At 43.9% G+C, this 21,557-nt stretch overlaps 1 protein-coding gene across 2 annotated transcripts in view; it reads left to right on the top strand.

The window, feature by feature from the left end:
* The window catches only part of LOC117600331 (irregular chiasm C-roughest protein), a 142,230-nt gene that overhangs the window by 7,200 nt on the left and 113,473 nt on the right, over window positions 1-21,557 (top strand). The window contains exon 2 of one of the 2 annotated variants that reach the window (XM_034315636.2): window positions 19,972-20,104. In XM_034315636.2, the coding sequence (XP_034171527.1) occupies window positions 19,977-20,104 (128 nt within the window). In that variant the 5' untranslated portion in view covers window positions 19,972-19,976. Of the gene's footprint in view, window positions 1-19,163; window positions 20,105-21,557 lie in introns of those variants that run through there. The other variant, XM_034315638.2, reaches the window with a different exon arrangement.

Here is a 21,557-nt window from a genome sequence, read left to right on the forward strand (position 1 = left end):
GACGATTATTTTTGCTTACTGCTTGTCGTGCACGTAAAAGGACGACGTTAGAGAATGCAGTTTATTCAAAAGTAAGCTGGATTATGACTCCACGCAATCATTTATGACCGCGCAACGCGCGTGAATCCGCCTGTGTTTCTGTAGTTGCTAACTGTGCAAGGTATTCGGTTTAAGCAGAAGGAATTTACAAAAACAACGACGGGTTAAAGTTTCGCTCTCGGTTCAGCAAACTTCCCCGTGAAAATTTAAAATAGTCCTTGTCTAGACATCTAACCATCACTTGGAACGTACAGAGTGTCGTCTTCTCTGATACGTTCTGTATCTGAAGTACCGATCTAACGTTTAAACCCATCAAATGTCTTTTTTTTCCTTTTTAACGAACAATTAAGAATAGGAAGTAGCACCAGGTTGCCAGGTAGCTAATCATTTTATCTTCTATCTATCGCTCTACGATATTTTCTTATCTACGGCTCTCTCTCTCTTTTCAAGATGCACTACCATAAACTTAAGACGGAGGATCGCTATAATGGAGATTTATAAATACGATTCTTCACACATACGATTCTTCACACATATCACGATCAGAACAATTTGGAAACGATCGATCGAGACCCTTGATTCCATCGCGGCGTAATTTCAGCCGGCTGATCTACGAGCATGGTGCAGGTAGCTCTCGATAATTAGGATCCCATAGGTAGCCGTAACTTCTCTGCCTCGGTTCGTTCTATCATTGCCAAGATCTAGCCGTTGGTCCAGCGAACCGTGTTCTCGCTGCAGGGTGAGGATGATCGCACAATGCGTTACCGAACCGCGCGTCGTCCACGTTGAACGCTCTCGATTCTCCGAAGCAATTACTCGTAGATGAAAAACCGAGTACAGAGCGCTCCGCTCGACGATGAATTTCACGCTTTTCAACAGGTTGCTTTCAACGACAAAAACCCGATTCCTTGATAATCCATGCGGCGATGTCCCCTATGGACTAGAAATTTTTAGCTCGAAGAATAATCACCGAGCGGATAGTATAGATCTTAAGGAATCGCGCAAAAAACGTGGCTAATTAACGCGAACGGTTACTATAGCTACCGCTTTCGTCCTCTCTTGCTTGGAAACCGATTCAGCCTACCTGGAGGAGTGTATGGTCGATAACGTCTAAGAAGTCCCGCAAATGCTTCCGCCGCGCACCGGCGAGAACATCGTCGGTCGACCGCTTGATAAACGGTTAACCTCCAGTCAAAGAGGTTCCTGTGCTCGCCCAGTGGCCGCTCGCGAACGGAAGACGAACGTGGCACGGATGAGTGCCACTGATCCGGTCGACCGGTTGATTAACGATCCGGCTGCACTCTCAGCGCCGCTTCCGCGATCTGAAACGGAGAAACGGATTAGGATCGCTAATCGGTTTTGATGCACGATAAATTGCTGCACACCTTGGCCCGAACGATACGTTCGTTTCTTCCTCGATCGACGGTTTGTTTTCTCGCGACCACCGATCGACGCCATTCTCCCTTTCGTTCTGATTCATCTCGATTCGCGAAAGACTTTGTTCAACGCATCGATGATCGAGAAAGTAATCAATTTTCATTTCCTTGAAGAACGCGTTAGGTTAGTTAGTTTCTTTCTGCTCGTATCCCGGTCGCGTAATTGAAATGTTTCTCGGCTTCTTCTCGTAATCGTATTGCGCTATTTCAAGAAATTTGCTTCTTAATACATAATGAGGATTTTCTGTTCGAAGAACAGTTTCAGTTTATTTTCAGTCTGGGTTACAATAATGAGATTATTCACGAAATTGTATCTTGTTTCAGACTTCATTTCGAGAAATTTCATTTTTAAAAGAAGAATATAAATGTTCAATTTAAACGTTTTAACGGTCTACATTTCAATGGCTATTGTTACATTATAATTTCTCTTTATATCGAAAAAGAGAGTACTGTTCTACTGAATTATCAGTTCTCAAAGCGGAATTAGTACGTAATACTTAAGTAAAAAGTTACATGTCAAAGTTATGAATACGTAACATCACCTGTCGAATAAGTTCTGTGCTTTAATAGTATTAATTTGTACAACTGTCTTTTCTGCGAAATTATTCTATGGACTCCCACGAATATTGAACATCGAACGGCCACGTATACGTTGAATAGTATAACTCTAAAGTAACCCGTCGTGTAAATATATTCTTCTTTTACGTTTGAGGGATTATTTTAAACTTTTCCTTTTATCTTTGCTATAGTGATCTTATTATAGTGAGCATTCATTTCATAACGAAGCGGTTGTTTATGTTGTCTCTTTTGGTTTACCAATAAATATTTCATTTATTCACAAATATTATTTCACGATTTGCATGCAATATTTTCAACAGAGAGAAAAATCATTGTTTTTAACAGCGGACAGTGCGTTTTATCGTTAAACGTTTTATTTGCTCACAATCAACAATGATCGGGCTCGTTTGCAAGCGTGGAAAAGTGGAGACATTTATCCAAAGAAATTCACGGTAGTCTGTAAATCAGGAAGAGTTGATTGGCAGCATTCGGAACGGTGTGCGGTGGTTGGTTGACGGACTCGGTTCTACCGATCGTAAAATACCGTCGTTCCCTCGGGGGTTCTAGCGAGGATCGATACCGCGATGGCTAATTAAAGAAGAAAGTCGACGGTACCCGGTTCAATATTTATACTTGTTTGCCGCCCTTAAAAAGGCTGAAACGAGAAGTGAAAAAGTAAAGAAAAGAAAAGATGAAAAATCATAGGCAAAGGGAAAGATAAAGATCGTAATTAATGATTATCAAAACGACGAAGCATCGTGTGACGTTGGAACAATATTGTACGTATAGGTAGATGTTTGATATGACATGTACTGTTACCGCGTTCTGACGAAGCTAATAACTCTATTTAACCAGCACTTGAAGTTATTTCAATACACACACCGCGGCTCGGGCAATCAGGCTGTCGCGCGTTTTATACCACGGAAAACTCATTTCGCTTGGCACGCTCTGCGTTCACCCTCGTAACATTGTTTCGTTTATTAGCGGGATCAATGCCACACGCAATATCACTAGATTTTCCGCGACAGTCCCGTCACTACTACAAAATGCAATTAATTTATTTATTTCGCTCTTTCACGTATTGTGTCCACATTGTTACTGCCCGGAATCTCTCTATTTGCCTATCAATTCTCCTTTTCTGCTCTTATTTCTATTTCGTTACCAATTTTAACGAAACAAGGAAACGATCGTAAAATTTCATTCAATCGTCACGGAATCGATGATGTTTCAAGTTATGCTTATTATTAGTCCGATTTTAGTGATATTTAAAATTATCCTACTGCTTTTATTTTTGAATTATTTATTCATTCAGCAAACAGATTAGCCATCGCCACAATTATTTCATCCGAAATTTAAATCAGCCCTTTGAAAACACCGTGTATTTCGACATTTTTAATCCGCTTTTTCTCGTTGTACGGCAACAGACTGTGTTCTGTGGATATTATTATTGTACACCTGCCGCTGGCATTTAGAGAGGACGGAGACTCGCTCGGGGCACGGTCCGCTTTGAATCACAAATAGCGATTATTTATTTAAAATATTTGAGTTGCGGAATTTAATTGTTGCGAGTTTAAATAACTCGTACGCTTTCTGATAGGAACACTTTTTCAATGAACCAAACGAGTTTGGTATCCTTGATTGCCGTGTTTCAAATTGTCCTCTAATCGCTAATTAACTGGCTCGATTGCTGCAGCGTGTTAATAATTCGTATTATATAGAGTACCGTGTTAAACACAGCTGTTTGCATTCCATCATCGTGAACAGGACGCGTCAAATTAAATTTATGGATACCGATCACACGAATTTGCGCATTAAGTATCGATACCCGTTCGATTACCTTCACGGTCTATCCAGGTGTTGCAAAGAATACGCATTGTAGCTGAACAAACGAAGAAAACTAATAATTCCGGCCTCGAAACGTCGCGGTAAATCTTCGTTGGACGATTTTTGCAATTACCTCCGGCCTTCCTCTTCTTCGTTAGTTGGTGTGAAGTACGACGGGACTTCCGGTGAATTACGTCTCTCCAGCGTCCGGGCCGCGATCTTTAACCGAGAGTCTTTCGAGGCGCGAGAAAAGACGCCAGCTAATTCGCTCCACAAATTAAACCTACTTGTCCCGGTAAATTCGTAATTAGAGCGAAGCGATGCGACGAATGGAAACGAGCCAGATGAGAGAGCGAAAGGGTTACCGAGATTGCGCCGCTGAGAACACTTTGAAGATCTCGAAACATTCGTTATCGCGATCGATAAATCTTTGTACCACGTTTCTTGTTGGAAAAAAAAAATCTGAGCATAAAAAGAGAGTACGGGGTGTAACGAAGAAATTACGAGAACGTTGGGCGCCGTTTTAACGCGCTGAATTTCCATTAAAACCTCCGATTAATTTTCATCGCTCGCACGACCAGCTAGGAATATTTATTGGACAGGATCGAGCGAAAAGTGGGTGGTTCTGGAGGAAAGGGTTTCCGTTGCGCGTAAATAATATTCGTCGTGCGATATTACCTCGTAAACGATGCGGTTACCTAACGGTTAGCATTTTTACGAATCGTAGAAACCATTCGCCGTTTGTTTAGCGTGAAATAACTTGACGGTGAATTATGTGGAAGGTGAGAAGGAAAAGTGAACTAATAATACAGGGTAGCTAATATATGCCGAAACTCCGATAGAATGTCTCAGGCCGTAGGCAAGGAAACGAAAACAAATAATCCAACAACGATGCGCTTGGAACTCGCCATGAATATTCAAGCTGATTATTTTGCAGTTATTCATCGGTTAAGTTCGGTAAAGACGAGACTGTTGGCAAGTTAGTTACAGTGGTGTAGTTAAGAAGTTTTCGCCTGTCGATGGCAACCAGTGGTAGTGTCTGGTTCATTGTTCGGCATACCGAGGTCAGATTTAGCTGGGCCAGCGAAACCGCTTAATTTATCTTGATCTAATATCGCAACGACGCGATGGACGGACAAGTTTTCGATCCTCCTTCGACACCGGCATGCGGCATGGCAGCGTGATCGTGATCGTGACCGCGAGAGGAGGATGTTGGACTTTTATCGTCGACTAGATATCGTGATGCGAGAGGGAAGTATCGACACAGTTTCGATGTTAAATTCAGAGGCCAGAGGGACGAGATGCACTCGAGACGTCTCCGAAGTGGAGACTAAAGTTTCTCTTGGCTCCGACGAGACCCTTCTTCCCTTTGAACTCGGCTCGCCGGGAAGTAAATCATGGATTTAGCGCAAAGGCGTAGGAGCCGTCGTCGACCGGCTAACCTGTTCTAACGATGAAATAGTGCGTCTTTCCTCTCCGCCTCCTTTTTCGACCCGATTAACGGGCAAACTCCTGCTCCTACTCGTATCTAGAGGGAACAGCCGAGAATCCTGGCACGACGATAATTTCGCGCATTTTTTTCCTTTCCTTTTTCTCACGCTCCACGGAAATTTCATTCCGCTGCGTTTCGAGCAAATTCGTAACGCAGCCTTCACCTGGTTCCAAGCGAACTTTCAAGCGGCGAGAATTGAAAAAGTTGCGTCCCGTCTCCGTGGTCGCGACTGCGGGGGATTTTAATAATTCGCCAACGGGGTTAGAGAGAGAGAGAGAGAGAGAGAGAGAGAGAGAGAGAGAGAGAGAGAGAGAGGAAACGGGTTCCACGTTAGACGGAAGGTGAACGAAAAACCGTTCTGGAATAAAAAAGTTAGCGTCTCTCTTCTCCCCATTTCTTCGGTCGAGCGTGAATGATGTGCGTGAAACAAGCAGCAAATCGATGCTCCACTTCGAAAAGTACGTCGCGATGAGAGAATTTACCTGGTGACGTGTTCGTGTTCCCGAAGGTACAGATTGTAAAAGAGAAAACGACGAAATTGAAGTGTAAACGCGATGAACAAATTTCAATGGGTCATCGATGAATTCGTTCGCATAGCTATCTCTTCAAAGTGAAGTTCGCCATCGTTCATTGCTGACCACTGTATCAGAGAAATTTGATTGCCCCACTGCATTCTCGAGTCGCTGTCCTCTGTGTTTATTGAAATAAAATTAAAAGAAAAAGATAAAGAGGTACTGTTGTTCGGTTCTCCGTGAAACCAAAACTTTCAGAACTTTTTCCAACTCATGCACGCGTATTTGGCTCGCGTGTACCTAACTAGCGGATCAAAGGGAACGCTTGCGGCCGGATTCCGAGGCAGACGCACCGAGCATCGACGTTATCCACGAAGAGGCAAATCGATTCGATTCGAATACAGAAAAGTCGAGCGTATCCGGTCGACTGTGAAAGCTTCCGTTCGCTTTCGATTGCCGTTCTTTTTTGTTTGAAACTTCAGCCCCCTTCCTGTTCTTGAAACCACCCCTGCCCACCGCTTCGACCATCTCTTCCATCTTTCTCTTTATCCAAGAATAGCTCGGCTACCATAATAACCGCGTGGAAAGAATAGATGAGAGAAGAGTAATTCTTGCTCTGTGAAGAGTCGCATCACGATGTATAGGGTGTCGTATAACTGGTGGATGCAACCGGAAGAATTAAGATTCTACACGACGAAACAAGAGCAAATTGTACGATGCTGTTTGATAAATGAAATTACGTATGCAAAATTTTTAGTCTTATTTTTTACGTGGAATCAGAATTTTGGCGGTTACAAGGACCATTAGATATCACCCTGTATATTCATCCCCGACTCTGTCGCTTCTCTTCGTCGTGTTTTGTCTCTCCGTTCCTCTCTCTAACTGCAGTCCACTGTTTGTCACCGCAGTTTCTCCGCTTAGCATTGTGCTCGCTTTTCTCCCCTTCTTCGTCTTTCCCTCTTCCGCCCCGCCAGCCCCCTTTTCTAACCCATTCTCTCCGATTCTTCGTTCCCTTGTCGTCTGCGTTACGTTTCTCGTTACGACTCTGTCGTTTCTCCCCGGTTACCATGTATTTTTGGACGTGGACCTGAAGAAACGGTTCAACGACCTCATTCGTCCCTGTACCGGAACGTATATGCATGCGCCGACTGACGAGGACCGGGGAAAATCGTGATTGATCGTCGTTTCGACGAACCACGTTTTCCTTGCCCTCTTTCTAACGAGGGTTTGATACGATTTCTTCGTTCCCGCCCCCATCGTCGTCATAGTTAGGCGAAAAATTATGCTGGATCCTGCCCTTATAATTAGACGGAAATCGTTACCGCAGTAACGGATCCGTCGACTTGTGCTCTTTGATGATCGATGACGATCGATTTCTTTTGGTAAACGGTGCTACGTTATATGCCTTATGAACAATATTTTTTCTCAAGTTACTTGCACAGTAAATCTTATATCCTTCAGTTGATTCGAAATGCTCGTTGAACTTGCTGTCCTATGAACTTCTTGGTCGAAAGTTTTACTCCTCTGCGTCTTAATTCGAAGTTCCATAAATTTCACAATCCGGCGCACCTGAGTTCACGGATGGAGGAAAAATAAAATTTTGCCACGTAACTAAGTTTCTTGAAATGTTGCGTCGTTTTACGCGTTGATAAGAGCTTTCATCATGGGCGTCCAAATGGCATACAAAGCAGAATCAAAAAAATGGTGCAGAGAAACTTTAAAATCATCCTGGCCACAAAACCGTCAGAAGTTAGACGGCCGTCAGGGATCGCGGAATTACATCCAACTTGGTGAAAACCGGAAAATGTGTTCCTGACACTTTTCTGTGCGCATCCTTTCGTGAGTTACCGCGGTCGGACAGGTAACATTTTTAAAGAATTTTTTTTGCATCCCTGCTGTTACGCGACAATAGGATTTCTATAAATATTTTCCACTCCTAGAATAATAGAGATTCGATGTTACTTGCTTCGTCGAAATGGTTGCAATTTGCATATCGTAAGTGTCTCACTGGTGGAAATTACTATTCGACAATGACGTTACTTCTCTGAAACGTTTCGCTTTCCAATTCCACGTTGTTTTCGAGTGTCCACGTCTATCATTATCATCCAATGGCTACTCAAATATTTGACAGCGACTCGGCTCGAATACATTTTCCAGTTAAATGTGAATAACAAAACTTACGACAGAAGTTTAGTTAAATTCGCGATGAAATAGGAAGCTGCCAGATGTTGGATCAAAGTTGGGCGTAAATTTTTTAATGAGAAAATAAAACAAAACAGGGTATAAAGTTAAATTCTTGTTGCTTCGATGGACCAAGGATTAATACCGAATGGTTTCCGCGATATTGGAATAATACAGGAGCAACATTCGCTGTTTCTTTCCTTGTGGCAGGTTAACACTGGGAAGCCAGTACCGGCTAGATTATCGATCTCGCGTCAAATTAATGGGGAACAAGTGTAATCTCGTGTATGAAACCTGTGCCCCTCGCTCCTCCTCCTCCTGCTGTTGGCCCCTTCAGCCAAGCCCAGTGGACGTAATTCCGGGGCTGTACGCGTTCCGGACAAATTGACCCCATAGTTTAATGGTGCGCCGAGTTTCGAGTAGTTGGGCCGCGGCAGATAATGGAGCCGAATGGTGGATGGGCGAGAAGCGAGGGGGGCTTGGGATGGGGTGAGGGCTATATTCGAATGATAATATTCGAAAGGCGGCCTCCTATTTCGAACGAGTGGAAATGGGTCGTGCCGGAACCGCTTCGTTGCCGGGCATCGTCGATGGCGAAACGGACCGTAAATGACTCGTATAATCGGATCCGCCGTTAATTCGCGGTCCTGAAAGCAAGGATAACAAGGTGGTTGTGGCGAGGTTGCTCGCGTCGACCTTTTCCACCTCTTCGGGCCCTGCTCTCTAACTCTCTACCCATCTCTCGCGCCAACCAATTTACCGATCGTTAGATTACAAGGAAAAATCGATCCAGGTATATCACTTTACTATAATATTCTATATATTTGCAAGTTTAATCAATGGTATAACGTATCGAAACAAAACGAATGAGAATGGACGGAACGCAAACGATTTTTACGAGTACGTTCACGATCAACAGCTATTCGCGTGTCGGTTTTTATTCGTTTAGCAGCGTGCGAGATAAAACGGTTAAAAGTGGTGTTTATGGATTCGAATCGAGCGATAATTCGTTGCGCATCGGTGCGCAAGGGATCGTCCAGCGTATCTGAACGAAGGAGAATGTTAACGTCGTATTCGAGTGAGAAAACAGGGTAAAATGGTGGAAAAGTATAGGTGGATTCGCCAAAGGTTACTCGGATCCTGGTACAAATATTCTGTCTCTTGTTCGTTCCATAAAAAAGAAAAAAATAACAGGGTAGCGAGAAGATCTTGCTTAATATAAGCTGTGCACAATGAAAGCAACAAAGGTGAGCAGCTATACTTGATAAGAAATACTTTCGCAGAAGGACGTAATAGAATGGAATCACGAAGGAACCCGACGAAGGAACAAGCTGTGTAATCAAAACGTCTACTAAATTCAGCTACTTAACATTCGATGGACGTCTCTGAACTTCTGTTACTAATTACTTCCGTTAAGTTTCATTATCCTTTTGAATAATTTCATTAAAACTCCATAACGTCAACCTTTTATATTTATACGGAAACAAATTGCAGCAGTACCTAATTGAAGAGTCAAAATAGTAAAGATAAATAATTATTATTTTGCTGAAAGATCGAGAGATCAAGCAAAGTTGTAAAATCGGTCGGGCTGAAGTTTGTCTCTTCGTTTTAACGAGAGATGTTTGAAGCAAATTATTTTTCAAAGAGCGTACGGTACGTTCTCGCATCTTGCCAAAAGCGTTTCTTGGAATTTTGGTAATGGTGGAGGATCACGCGATCACCGAACATGCACGCAACAAGGGTGGCGAGAGCGTCGGACAAACTATCTCCTTGCCAGCCTCTTCTTCTTCATCCTCTCGTTGAAGAATAACGGCGATTCTCGACGAAACATCAGACACTTCTCATTTGTTACCCATCTCTAATTTCTGGCATTACGGTATCGAATTGTATATCCTCTATCCGGCTTTTGATCCAACGTGACCTTTTTTTCTCGTTTCTGTTTTATTATTGCAAAAGAGAATGCAGCGATAGCAGGTAGCGGAACTCTTATTAATAGGCGAATATCGAGACAAAGAGACGGGCGAAACACGACGAAAAAGGGGTCACCGTTGTGCCCCGCTAAAAGAATTCATTAACGCGGAAACCGTGTGGTGGTCTCGATCAAAGAACCCACCGTTCCTTTCAAATTTCGCGGTTTAACTCGTTACCGCGTTGCTGTTGCATTCTACCAGCCCCGGGAAATTATTTTTCTCTCGTTGCTTTGACACTGGCGATCAGCTAACCATGATTACTATTAGATTATCCCGATAATACCGAAAAGTCGGAATATGTAATATAGTTGATTTATCGAGATTTATAACTATCAGCTTACAAATCGCGAAGATACCAGGAGCAGAGAAACGGTTTGATTCGGCGGACATTGATAGAAAGGGGGCGAGGTTAGAGCGGGGTAAGGTAAAAGAGCAAGGGAACTGCAAATAGAGTGTAGCAGGGATAATTGCTCTCGTGATGTCATGGCATTTATCAAACCCACTCCCCGAGTCTCGTTCCGGACCCTAACCGAGAATCAACTCCGAGCTTCCCTTTACCTTCACCTTAGCTTACCCTATCTTACTCCTTAACGATAAGGCCAATTCTCCTCGACGTCGAACGATCGTTCATCCCTTTCCATTTTTCTTATCCGTCGAACTTTCGCGTTCGTCGCTTGTTTCGCGATTAACCCCACCGCTTGCTATCGGAAGTCGAGGGTGACGAGAAAAGCCAGCGCCAGCTCAACCGCGCACTTCCGCAAGATTTGCTCGAGATTTAGAGAGACACGAGGCTACACCACTCCACGCCGTATTGTGACTTACGTTAGTGGCCGCCTCGACTACGACCTAAGTGCTTGGAAACGATTTCAGATTTTCCTGCTGAAACAAAAACGCGAGGACGCGAGAGAACCGTCTTTCTTACATCCTTCGGTCGATGTATAACGCGGTGTTTATCCTTGCATATGGGAAGTGAAATTGGAAGGGTCAGGAGAATAGTTTGGATGGTTGGGAAATTCAACGAGTCTGGAAAGTGTCGTTCGAAGAGGAATATTCGGCCGGTAATCAGACTCGTTTTAACAAGTAGTCGTGGTCGATTATTAACGCTCCTCTTCTACGGAGCCACTTTGCTCGAGCCGCTTCACTCGCAATCATGCCACGTGTCGCTTTCAATTAAGCTCTACCAGCAAACACGTGTTCTTGATATTCAAATTGATCGATGAAATTTTATACAATTATGTTTTTTTGTAATTAAACTTTCGATGGGTTTTTTAACCCGACAGCGACGTTGTAGGATCATTTAAAAACGATGTTCCCCGTCGGAGTTTTTTGTCCGCTCATTAGGATCAAAATCGAGGACAAAGTTGATTTCGGACGTTTAATTGAACTGAACGTAATCGGATGGAGCGAGAAAAGGAGTTTCGGAACAATGGAGGTCCGTTCAAATGCGGTTGCATTACCTGACATTATCTGATAAGTTGCGAATCTAGCAGTGATTTTGCGACATCGATCCAACGGGGACGTCGTTGCCTTATTACCTCGGAATTATGCGGATCTCGTACGCATCCGATCCCTTCGATAAATCTCTTGACTCGCACAATAGAGTTTCATTGAAAATACACGAGCGTGCTTTAGGATCAGTCGGCGGACAAATTATGTCCCATATGCACAATCGATTCCGGTCGCGAGGAACGCATTCATGAAACCGGATCCATCTTTCCTCTCGTTACCAATTCATAGCAACGTTTCTTGCCATTTCAACGTGTGCCATGAAATAATTTTTTCTAAGAACAATCGTGAGATAAAATGATTCTTATATTTGTATTTTCCTTTTTGTTGTATTTTTAAATGTATTTTTAATTAAAGCCTTTCCATGATTCTCTTTTCAAGTTTTCTTTTTCTCTAAGAAAGACAATTGAGTGCAATTCTAAATTAAATTCTTTTCTTCCTTGTTGCAACAAGTAGCTTCGTATTTTATTTTTTCTTATTTTCCTCAATAAAAAAGTCCTGTACTTTATTTTGTATTTCTTTCTTTGTCGTATACCTCTTCTCAATAAAAATCCTTTTGTGACTTTCTTTTAATACTTTGCCTAAGTAGTATTTGTCATTTTATATAATGTCTGGATATTACATACAACGTTTAGGAAAAGTTTATATAATATTAAAATAATTCAGATATTTCATACTTTGTCCAAAAACGCGAGGCATTCATACATTACCGATAACGTATCAATCACTCTGTGACCACCGTTTGCCGAAAGATTATATCCGCCGAGATTCAATCAATTTAAACACACGTAGAGTACTATTTTAATATTGAACAATCCAACCGCCATAAAGGAAAGTGTTTACAAGTGATCCATGAGAAGTTTAAGTACCTTTGAAAGGCTGAAAAGCTCGAGTAATATTCACGACAGAATCCGTAGGCACAATAGCGACAAGGATCACTCGAGGCACCGCATAAACTCGTTAAAAGAAAACTCGTGAAGAAGCAATAAGCAGTTTTATCGTCAGCACCGTATGGCACTTGAGCCTTATCGAGACTACTTTCCAGTCGTAATATTAATTTCGACTTATCCGAGGTCGAGGAACGTTTGCATCGACGGCCTGGTGCCGCGAGCGGAGAGAAGCAGAAGGGCGCGAGAGGGTGGGACTGTCTCTCGCATAAAAGTCGAGAGCAGACTGAGCGACCCTTTTGAACGCAATAATTCGACAAATTGGTATTTCTGTGAAAGTTCTGCTTCGCCGTTGAAAAAGAGGAAAATAAAAGAACGAGCGCCAAAGAAAAAGGAGCGTCTCGCGGTAGACGGAAGGAGGAAAAACTTGAAACACATCCATGCCACTCGACACACTTTGACATACCGGTCGATGGCTTTGGTGCGTCTTTACGTCGCCGCGAGAGATCGTCTTGGAAACGAAACGGATAAATCGTCTGCAAAGTATCGCGCCAGGAATCGTTTTCTCCGCCGTCGATAATAGAACTTTCAATAAAAAGCCAGCCTGTTGTTCCAGTTTGCGGCCCATAGAAAAGAATATATACTTACAAAAAAATATCAGGACGAAAAGAACATCACTATTGTTTCTTGCAAAAGATGCTAGAAATCTTGAAGCTTCCTACTCTTGATGTTAAAGCATCCAGCCAAAATTTGCTGTTGGAATATGTGCTTTTTTTTTAAGAAAGAAAATAATGGTTCTTCTTTGACAAAATAAAAAGTATTCTCTCTTGAAATTATTTCTACACGATATTTGCTGTTGGCAATGGCGGAGGAAAATCGTATTCTGAAATCTCTTTAGAGGAAAATTCGGTTTAATTTCCCTTCGAATTAACTTGTAGCCTGTACTCTCTAGAAAGTGAATTGCATTAATGAAGCTTGTATCAATAGGCGAACGTAACGAAAGATCCGACTCGAAATATGCGTTTGAGTACGTTACGTACATATGTACTTACATACATATGGTTTGAACGCGATGAAATATTGACTCGGAGAAATTGTAAAACTGATCGATTAACGATTCATTCGTTCCGTACGGATGGAACGGCCGGGAAAAAGAAGAAAACGGGACAATGCGAAATGTCGAGAGGAGAAAGAATTGTTATTACAATTGCCAGACAGAGAAGTAGTCTTAGAAATTATTCAACGTCGAAGTGGCGAGTGAAATTCGCATCGTTTCTGGGAATAGGCAGGCAAAGAAGGTCGCAGGATAAAATATAGTTAGGAAATAGCGCGCATGGTAGTGAGTGACGACAAAATAGCTCGATTAAGAGGTTATAACCCGGCAGGGAAAAATATATTTTCTTCGTAGCCGGCGTTATTGGCAATCATCCCCGTACGAGCTGGCAAGCCTTGAAAATGTGAAACGTCGGCGTATCCGGCATACGAAATCAAAGGTATCGTAAAATAAAAATAGCCGTTCTATGCTCGACCGTCCGAGAAAAGGATCGATGAATTTCGGGAACTCGAGATCGTGCTGGAGTTTCGATGACGCGAAAAATCGCGAAGGGAAAGAGGTATCCGCGACAATTTCCGAAGACAAGGTCGTGTTCCAATTGTCTGAGAATTTTATTCTGCAAGCTATGAAAGAGTTGGCTACAGGATCGAATATCCAGGTCGGATAGATAGCCGCGTAATCGATTTGTTCAGCGATATTACGAGGCGTCCACAACGGAGATTTCGAATTATCAGGTTAAAATTTATAATATTATCGGAAAACACTCCGACTCTCACGGAAATCCTTACGACCCTTATCGCGTTGCTACGTTTGCCGGTCGGACGTGGTGCTTATCCGCGCGGGAACATCGAAACACGCCTACACTGGTGGATAAAATTATGAAGCTCCCCTTCAAGGGACACACAAATGTAGTACTGTTTAACGTAAACACAACATTAAGTTCTTCTTCTAACAAGCTAATTTTCATGGTATTATATATTTCTGTCGAATAATCTGCAAGTAACGAGTAGACAGAGAGGTTGAAATTAGATGCGAATAAAAGGCGATGGAGTTGGCATCGGACGAGTCATAAACATACTTTCGTAGCTTATCCTCGAGACAGTCCTCTCGATTCAATTTACGTCCGGACGCCTCGCGGAAATTCCGGCTGGCATTATGCCACCATGGCAATATGTCCGACCTCTTTTTTCCGCCAGCTCCTCCAGCCTTTCGCCCTCGTTCGTTTCTTGCTGGAGCCAAGTCGTAGGCAAATATGGGCGAAGTTTATCTCGCGTGGCGCGTGCTGCAGAAATTCGGTCCGAACAGGGCGACAGCAGCCTGACCGCGCTCGTCGTTCTTCCTCGCGATAGAACCCTGCTGGTGCGTCGCGTCTCCTCTCGAGTAAAGCGATTCCAAAGGTGTGACCTGGAATTTGTCCGACTTTTGGAATTTACTCTCGTCCCCGGAAAGACCGGGAAGATCCGGGCCGGATAAGTAGTTTTAAATCTGGCTTACAAGCCTTGCTCCGTAACATACTGTTCCTGATATAAATTTGCCTTTTAATAGGCGTCCAACGATATTTCACCGGTGTCCCGGGGCCACCCGGAATACTCCGTGAACATTATAAATAACGCTTTCCGTTGTGACGCGATGCAACGATTAATTTATGAGCCAGACGAACGCTTCCCGTTAAGGAAGCTGAATAAAAGATGAGGGAGGAGAACGACGGAGATGACGCGACGCGAGCAGAAAGTTGTATTTTTCGCGGGCAAGATGAAGAAGCGAAGTCAATTGTTTTCCTCGATTAATTCTTCGTCAAAAAGGAACTTTGGAAAAATGCTCAACCCAGCCTCCAACCTGTAACCATTAATTACAGGAATGAAGTGAAGTGAAGTGAAGTTCGTCTATCGAGTCGCTTTTGCTTCTATTAAGTTATCGAGTTGGGTACGGGTCGCGATCGTTCTTCAGCGGTTGCATCGTCAGGTTCGAACACGGTGCTCATCAATCACGATGCTTCTTGGATACGAGATATCGACGTGAACGCTCGATGTGGGATACGTTTCAGACGCGATTTTTTTTTTCACGATAATCGCGATCCGATCTTAAACTCTCTTGCTGCGGCATCTGTTGTACAACAATAGCAAATCAATCGCTGGATATTGAAGTTTTTCCTTAGTTGTTTTGTTGCTGTCAAGGAACGTCTTTATTCTATCGTGGACATTAATTCAACGTCTCAATCGCAAGATATTGCCAATCTATTCAACTTTATAATAATTGAGATTACAAAATAATTGAGATAACAGATCTTTTGACACGTTTATCAACCGAGCTTACGGTTTATAAAAAAAAAAAAAAACAAATTATTCACTTGCAAATATTTCTTGAAGAATCGGTTTTAATGGAACTACACGGGACCATTTATCCGGTTCGGTTATCAGCTGCAACGGAACAGAGATAAATAGGAAAGAAAAGTAAATTAAGAAGGAAACTGAAAGTGAAGGAAGAGAGGGACAATTGTTTTCAAAGAAAACGCCAAGAACGAGAAGAAGTCGCGACGGGGACAATAAGCAGTTTGAAAATTTAAACTGTACGAAACGTTCGAGCGTCGCGAAGCTAGCATTAAGCCGTGGAAACGTTGTCTCTCGAAGTTTCTGTAATATTTAAAGAGTAAGCCGGGCTGAACTGAATCTGTGATATTTTTTCGCCAGAACTACATGATTTCACGATGGAAACGGAAGTTCTTGAAGAGGATTCTTGGAGCAGGGCGTGCATTTTCCGTGAATTCAACGTGCGAATAAATCCTTCTCGACAGTTGCGATAGAAAATTGTCCAGAAGAGGCTAAAGTTGTATGCGTTTTAAAGTCGCTCGAGTAATGCAAGATTGAAAAATGTACGGACCATTTGATTGTGAAGATCCGGTGGAAATGGGTTAAGCGGAGAGTCGCTATTAAGACAACAGTGATCGTAGCTCTGGGTCGTTCTTCGATGACATTACTTTCGGGTAATTACTCGTCGTTTCACACGGTTCATCGACTTTTCGTCGCTGAGAGCGATAGCTAGCTGGTCGGATGATTTCTAGTGAGGATGGGCCACGGTCGTTGGTCGATCGCGCGACAATAGCAAACTTCGAGGTCGTCGCTTCGGATCAATCTATTAATACCGCACATTAGAAAATCAATTAAGCCGCAGTCCCGTTTAATCTCGTGTCCGAGGATTTGCCATCAAGCAAGCTTCCAGCAGGAGAGACTCTCGTCGCCCAAGAGCTGACGGTTCTCACCGATAGGACAAAAAAGGACCGGGACTTAACCTATCCCTTCTTCCTTTATCCCATACATTTTTTCTATCCCTCAGGAGCGAGCACGTGCAAGCGTTGTTGGGATCTAATGAAAATAGAAGGAGAAAATCCCTTCGCCGTTTGAATTTTTCGAGAAAATGTTTGTACTACGGCATTAAGGGAAGAAGGAAATATGGTTAATAAGCGTATAACTTAATTACGATTATATCGAGGTGCATTCTGCAGGGTGTACTATTTTAACCACTTCGCGCTATTTCTGGTTAAATGGATTTATTAGTTTTGTTTTCGTGACGATGCATCTTGTATAGCAGTGTATTGCTGATAGTTTATTTTGTCAGACACAAGGCGTGTACACAATATTTATCGGTTGATTGATACAGGGACAAGTTTTTAATCGAAAACTTTAATCGATAAAGTATAGGAGCATCGATCGAATACATTGACAGTATTCATGAGGATGAATTTCAATGAAACTGGTTGCTGCCACGGGCGGCAGAGTCGCAAGTTCAGTTCCCTTGTCGCTGTACGTGGTGCTCCTTACTTCCGATATCTCTCTGTCTACATCGTAGTACGCAAACTTGGAAGATCCAACGGACTGAGTGCATCATTACGGATTAATATCCTCTCGAGGAAGCACGTAACCTTCCGCTACCGTTCCTCGTTATCACCGTTGGTTACGTCAAACGAAATGTCACTCAAAGCTTTGCTCAGCCGTCTTCTAATTTCTCCATCTCCGGGGGTTGGTCACTTCTCCTCCAGGCCGAATTAGATGAAATCGATCTTGATTACATCCTTCTATCTTATTCAACAGTAGCTTTAGTCCTAGTTTTCAAACTTGATCCACGATTTTTAAATATTCACCACGAATATTCGGCAAGATCCACAAGGTATCTGAAATTTTTCGATTAAGTTTCCCGATGAACGATGTTCCTTCCGGAAACTTTGACCAGTTCTTCCCGGTCCTCTCTTTATCTTTGTCGTCATAAATTGCGGAGTTTCGTCGTAGGGAAATTTAAATTACAAAGAAATATAAAGCGTACAACGCGCGGCTATTTGTACGAGAGATCCGTTTCCGAGCTGCGATTCCAGCCTCATCCCTTTCGCGCGTTTCAAACCCTCCCCTTTCAGCGGCGTTGTCCGTCCTTAGTGTCGCGCACGAATGTAAAATATTCAACGGCGCCGAGTATCCCGGTTGCGAGACGGGGTATTCCCTCCAGACAGCGTGTAACGTCGGCGTAACTCTCGTTATCATCGTCGTCGCTGTCGTTGAAGAGCTTCCTACTGGCGGATGACGGTCCTCCTCGTCATCCTCGGCGTTCTCGCGCTCGTTCCCCTACATACGCGTTTACCTACATTTCTTCTGGAGGACGCATGCAGTAGGATCAGGTGGCGCACGCGCCTCTCGTTCATCGTTCGCGCACCGCCGACAAACGAGTTCAAATGTATTCAAAATTTAATGACGAGGTCTCCGCAAGTCGGACATGTACCGGGCCGAAGGAAGCGGACGAGTATCTCCGCCGCGAACTAGCTCAAATATTTGTCGATGGCAAACGTTTACCCTTCGGTAGAGCGAAACCTAAGCTCTAAAGACATATCGCGCTCAAGGCTGCGCTATTATACGAGCAAACTTCTACCCGGCCTGTTTGACGTTCCTCGACATTCCGCCTCGCGATTCTCTACTTCCTCTCGACCGGTTCGCTGTCTCGAACCTCATTAATCGCCCTTCTGGAACGACATCCACCGAACGACCGAACGTTCCTCGTTTGGCTGCATCTCAAGGCGGGTCGCTTGAATATTGAACCAGGGGATGATGATCGTCGACTTTTTCATAATCCTTGGCTGTCGTGTAACTGATGCTACAACTGGAAGAAATGGGATTATTTATTTGGAACAGGCTGTACAGTACAGTAACCACTCGATAATTGCCCCCTTTTTTTTTAGACGGTCCACATTTAGAATAGAATTAAACTCTTTCCGGTTGTTTCATCAATTACAAGACACCCAGTGTATAGCTGGCCAGCACAGTCAGCGTCTGTGCGTCGTTGGAAGCATAACAGCAGAGGTCTCTGCACCCGCGGCCTTCGTTATCCCGTACGTACTTACCGTGCATTTCACGAGGATGCATTCCCGCAGGAGGGAAAGGCGCCTGCGCGAACGCACCGAGTATCATTTCTTCTCTGTCTCTCCGGTTCCGTGTCGTTCCCCTTTCGTTTGGATCGCATACCCCTTTGCCCTCTCATCCCCCACCGCGAGGGTAGCCCGCCACGCGACCGTAGCCCCCACCAGAAGCGTGAGCGTGTGTCACGCTCCGGGTAGCTCGGTGCGTGCCCATTAGAAGGAGGGGGTAAGGGGCGCGTGTGCCTTACGCGAGTCGAGCGGTGGGGGAACGGTACGCGGACGGTGGTGGGGATGCAAGTACAGTCGACCGAGAACTCGCCACTAGTTTCGTACCAACTCTCGCGCGAGTCGGATGTCGGTTAATATCCCGTGTAAGTTCACCCCCGTTGCCGTTGGCTGGTTGAAAAACAATAAGTACGAAGGACCTTATTCGCGATCGGTCACGTTTCGCGCTCCTTTCCGGCTTGCGTTTATTCGTGTCCCCCTCGATATTTGCTCCTCTCCGTCCGTCCGTTCTCGGAACGTATCCCCGACTCATCGTTTCCACTGTGCTCCACTTGATCCCTGGAAAAACACGCGAGTGTGTGCTGCGTAACGCTACGCGAATGCCGTGATGCTGTACGGTGACGGACAACGATCGTCGGGGCATCTCGACACCGTCTCGATCGCATCCTCCTGACAGTATGAGCCTCGTGCATCGTCCTCGCCGATAAGATAGTGGTGGTCCGCTCTAAGGACGATGTCGTTGCAGTGATACCATTTACCATTATACCGAGAAGATCCTTGTTTGTAGCCGCGAATGGATCGAGATTACTCAACCAAGTGGTACTCGGTGAGACGCGAACAGTGTGCCCGCGATTTGAAGAGTGTGTGATCGATAACATGTATCGCGTGTGAGTCGTGGTACTCTGTAACACGTGTGACAGTTTTGAGAGAAAGAGGGAATATCTACTGGGGAGGTTTGTTAACGGAGACGGTGTTTCTGAACGTGACCGCATCGTGTCCTGTATCGTTTGTCGCGGTATTAGATTCGAGTGACCGGTTAGTCACATTGTGATCCGTTCGAATAGAACGTGCAGCTCGTCGAGCAATGTTGTTCTAGTGTATCGTTAATTTCCAGTGACAATGGTCGGATTTCACGCCGCGGACACCATGGATTTCTCTACTTCGAACGCGGTGTCGGCGCGACGCACTTCCGGCAAGAACGAGGAGGATCTTGCGAGCAGTGGATCGAGACATCGAACAACGAATGGGTAAGTGAAAAATGTTTTATCGTAGATATTGGTGTTGGGGTAGGCTCTGTATAGTAGGGGGTTGCTTTCCAACTAAGCAACTTCATTGATAATTCTCCGCCACTGTTTCGCGTGTGCCTTCCGTGAGCGCATGTGTGACTATGTAGAAAACTCGGTGCAACGAACCTCCTCGTGTTTATGTACCTACACGTGTTATCGCAGCCGTGGCTGTGAAAAACGGAACGAATTCTTTCGGACGGCTAGACGCGACGCGACACGACACGCCAGGATGATCCGATGTTCGTGATCGCGATTGTAAATGAAAAAGAGCGACGAACGAGCCATTTTTTCAGCGACGATTCCTCCTGTGTGCGACGCGTATACGTGGCGCGAGTCTTGAAATATTCACAGAGGATCGATATTCCACGGTTGTCGCGATACGTGACTCGTTGCGGACGACGCAACGCGTTCAGATTGGGCTTTCGGTGATTCCGGAACGGAGCACGGAGGACAGCAGAGAGATAAATGTAAGGCACGCGTCGTTAAAGTATCGATCTCCCTGGAATTAGGCTGCCATTGCATACAGAGGCGGGAATTAAATCGTGCGAGAGGGAATTTAACGGCATTACTCTGCGAAGAAATTTACGCGGTCGATATGAATACGCGTAACGCGTTAGATACGAAGTTAAGACGTGCTCCAGATTGGCCGATGATTAATGGCCGCCTTAATGTCCGGTAGGTAATTAACGAGGAAAAAGCATTTGTCGAAAACGATTTCACTGATTTTCTGTGCAAATGATTATTATCGAATTATCAGAGGAATACGAGAGAAACGAAGTTTAATTATTTTGCTCTTTGATCAAAATTGTAGAGGAATAACTGACGTTCTTTCTCCTTTTGCGCAATTTGTACTCCATTGTTAGAGGAATGGTTATTAAATGTTCACTTGCAAAACTTTAGAGAAACAAAATTTAATATAAAAGTTGGTATATATGAAAGTAATTACTACACACTCGATTTTCAAAACTTTTTAATGATTTCAAACTTGCCCTTGCAAAGTTCTTCCTTCTTCAATTACCAACTTAAATGGAACGTACCATTAATACCATGAAAAGTTTTATTTATTTATTTTTTTAAACTAATAAACCGCTATTTGTTTACATGTATTACACAAGTTCAATACTCTAAAGGTCAAAGATGAAGTTGGTCGAATTTTAACTGCAAGTTCTGGCAATATTAAACGTACACCTGAACGCAAGAAACTCTCTGTAATCTCGCCTTAAAGATACAGGATTAGAGCGCGTTGAAAAAGCAGCGGGGAGCTTTGAATAATTTCGAAACAAAAGCAACACGAGAGTCCCGGTGTTCTCGGTTGTTCGTAGCTGGTACCCTTTTTTGCTTCGGGTCACGAATGTCAATGCGTCCTCTGCGTGCCGCATTTGCCTAATGCTTGAAATCCTCCTGACCTGGTGTC

Source organism: Osmia lignaria, chromosome 15 (genome assembly GCF_051020975.1).
Source record: "Osmia lignaria lignaria isolate PbOS001 chromosome 15, iyOsmLign1, whole genome shotgun sequence".
Lineage (NCBI taxonomy): Eukaryota > Metazoa > Arthropoda > Insecta > Hymenoptera > Megachilidae > Osmia > Osmia lignaria.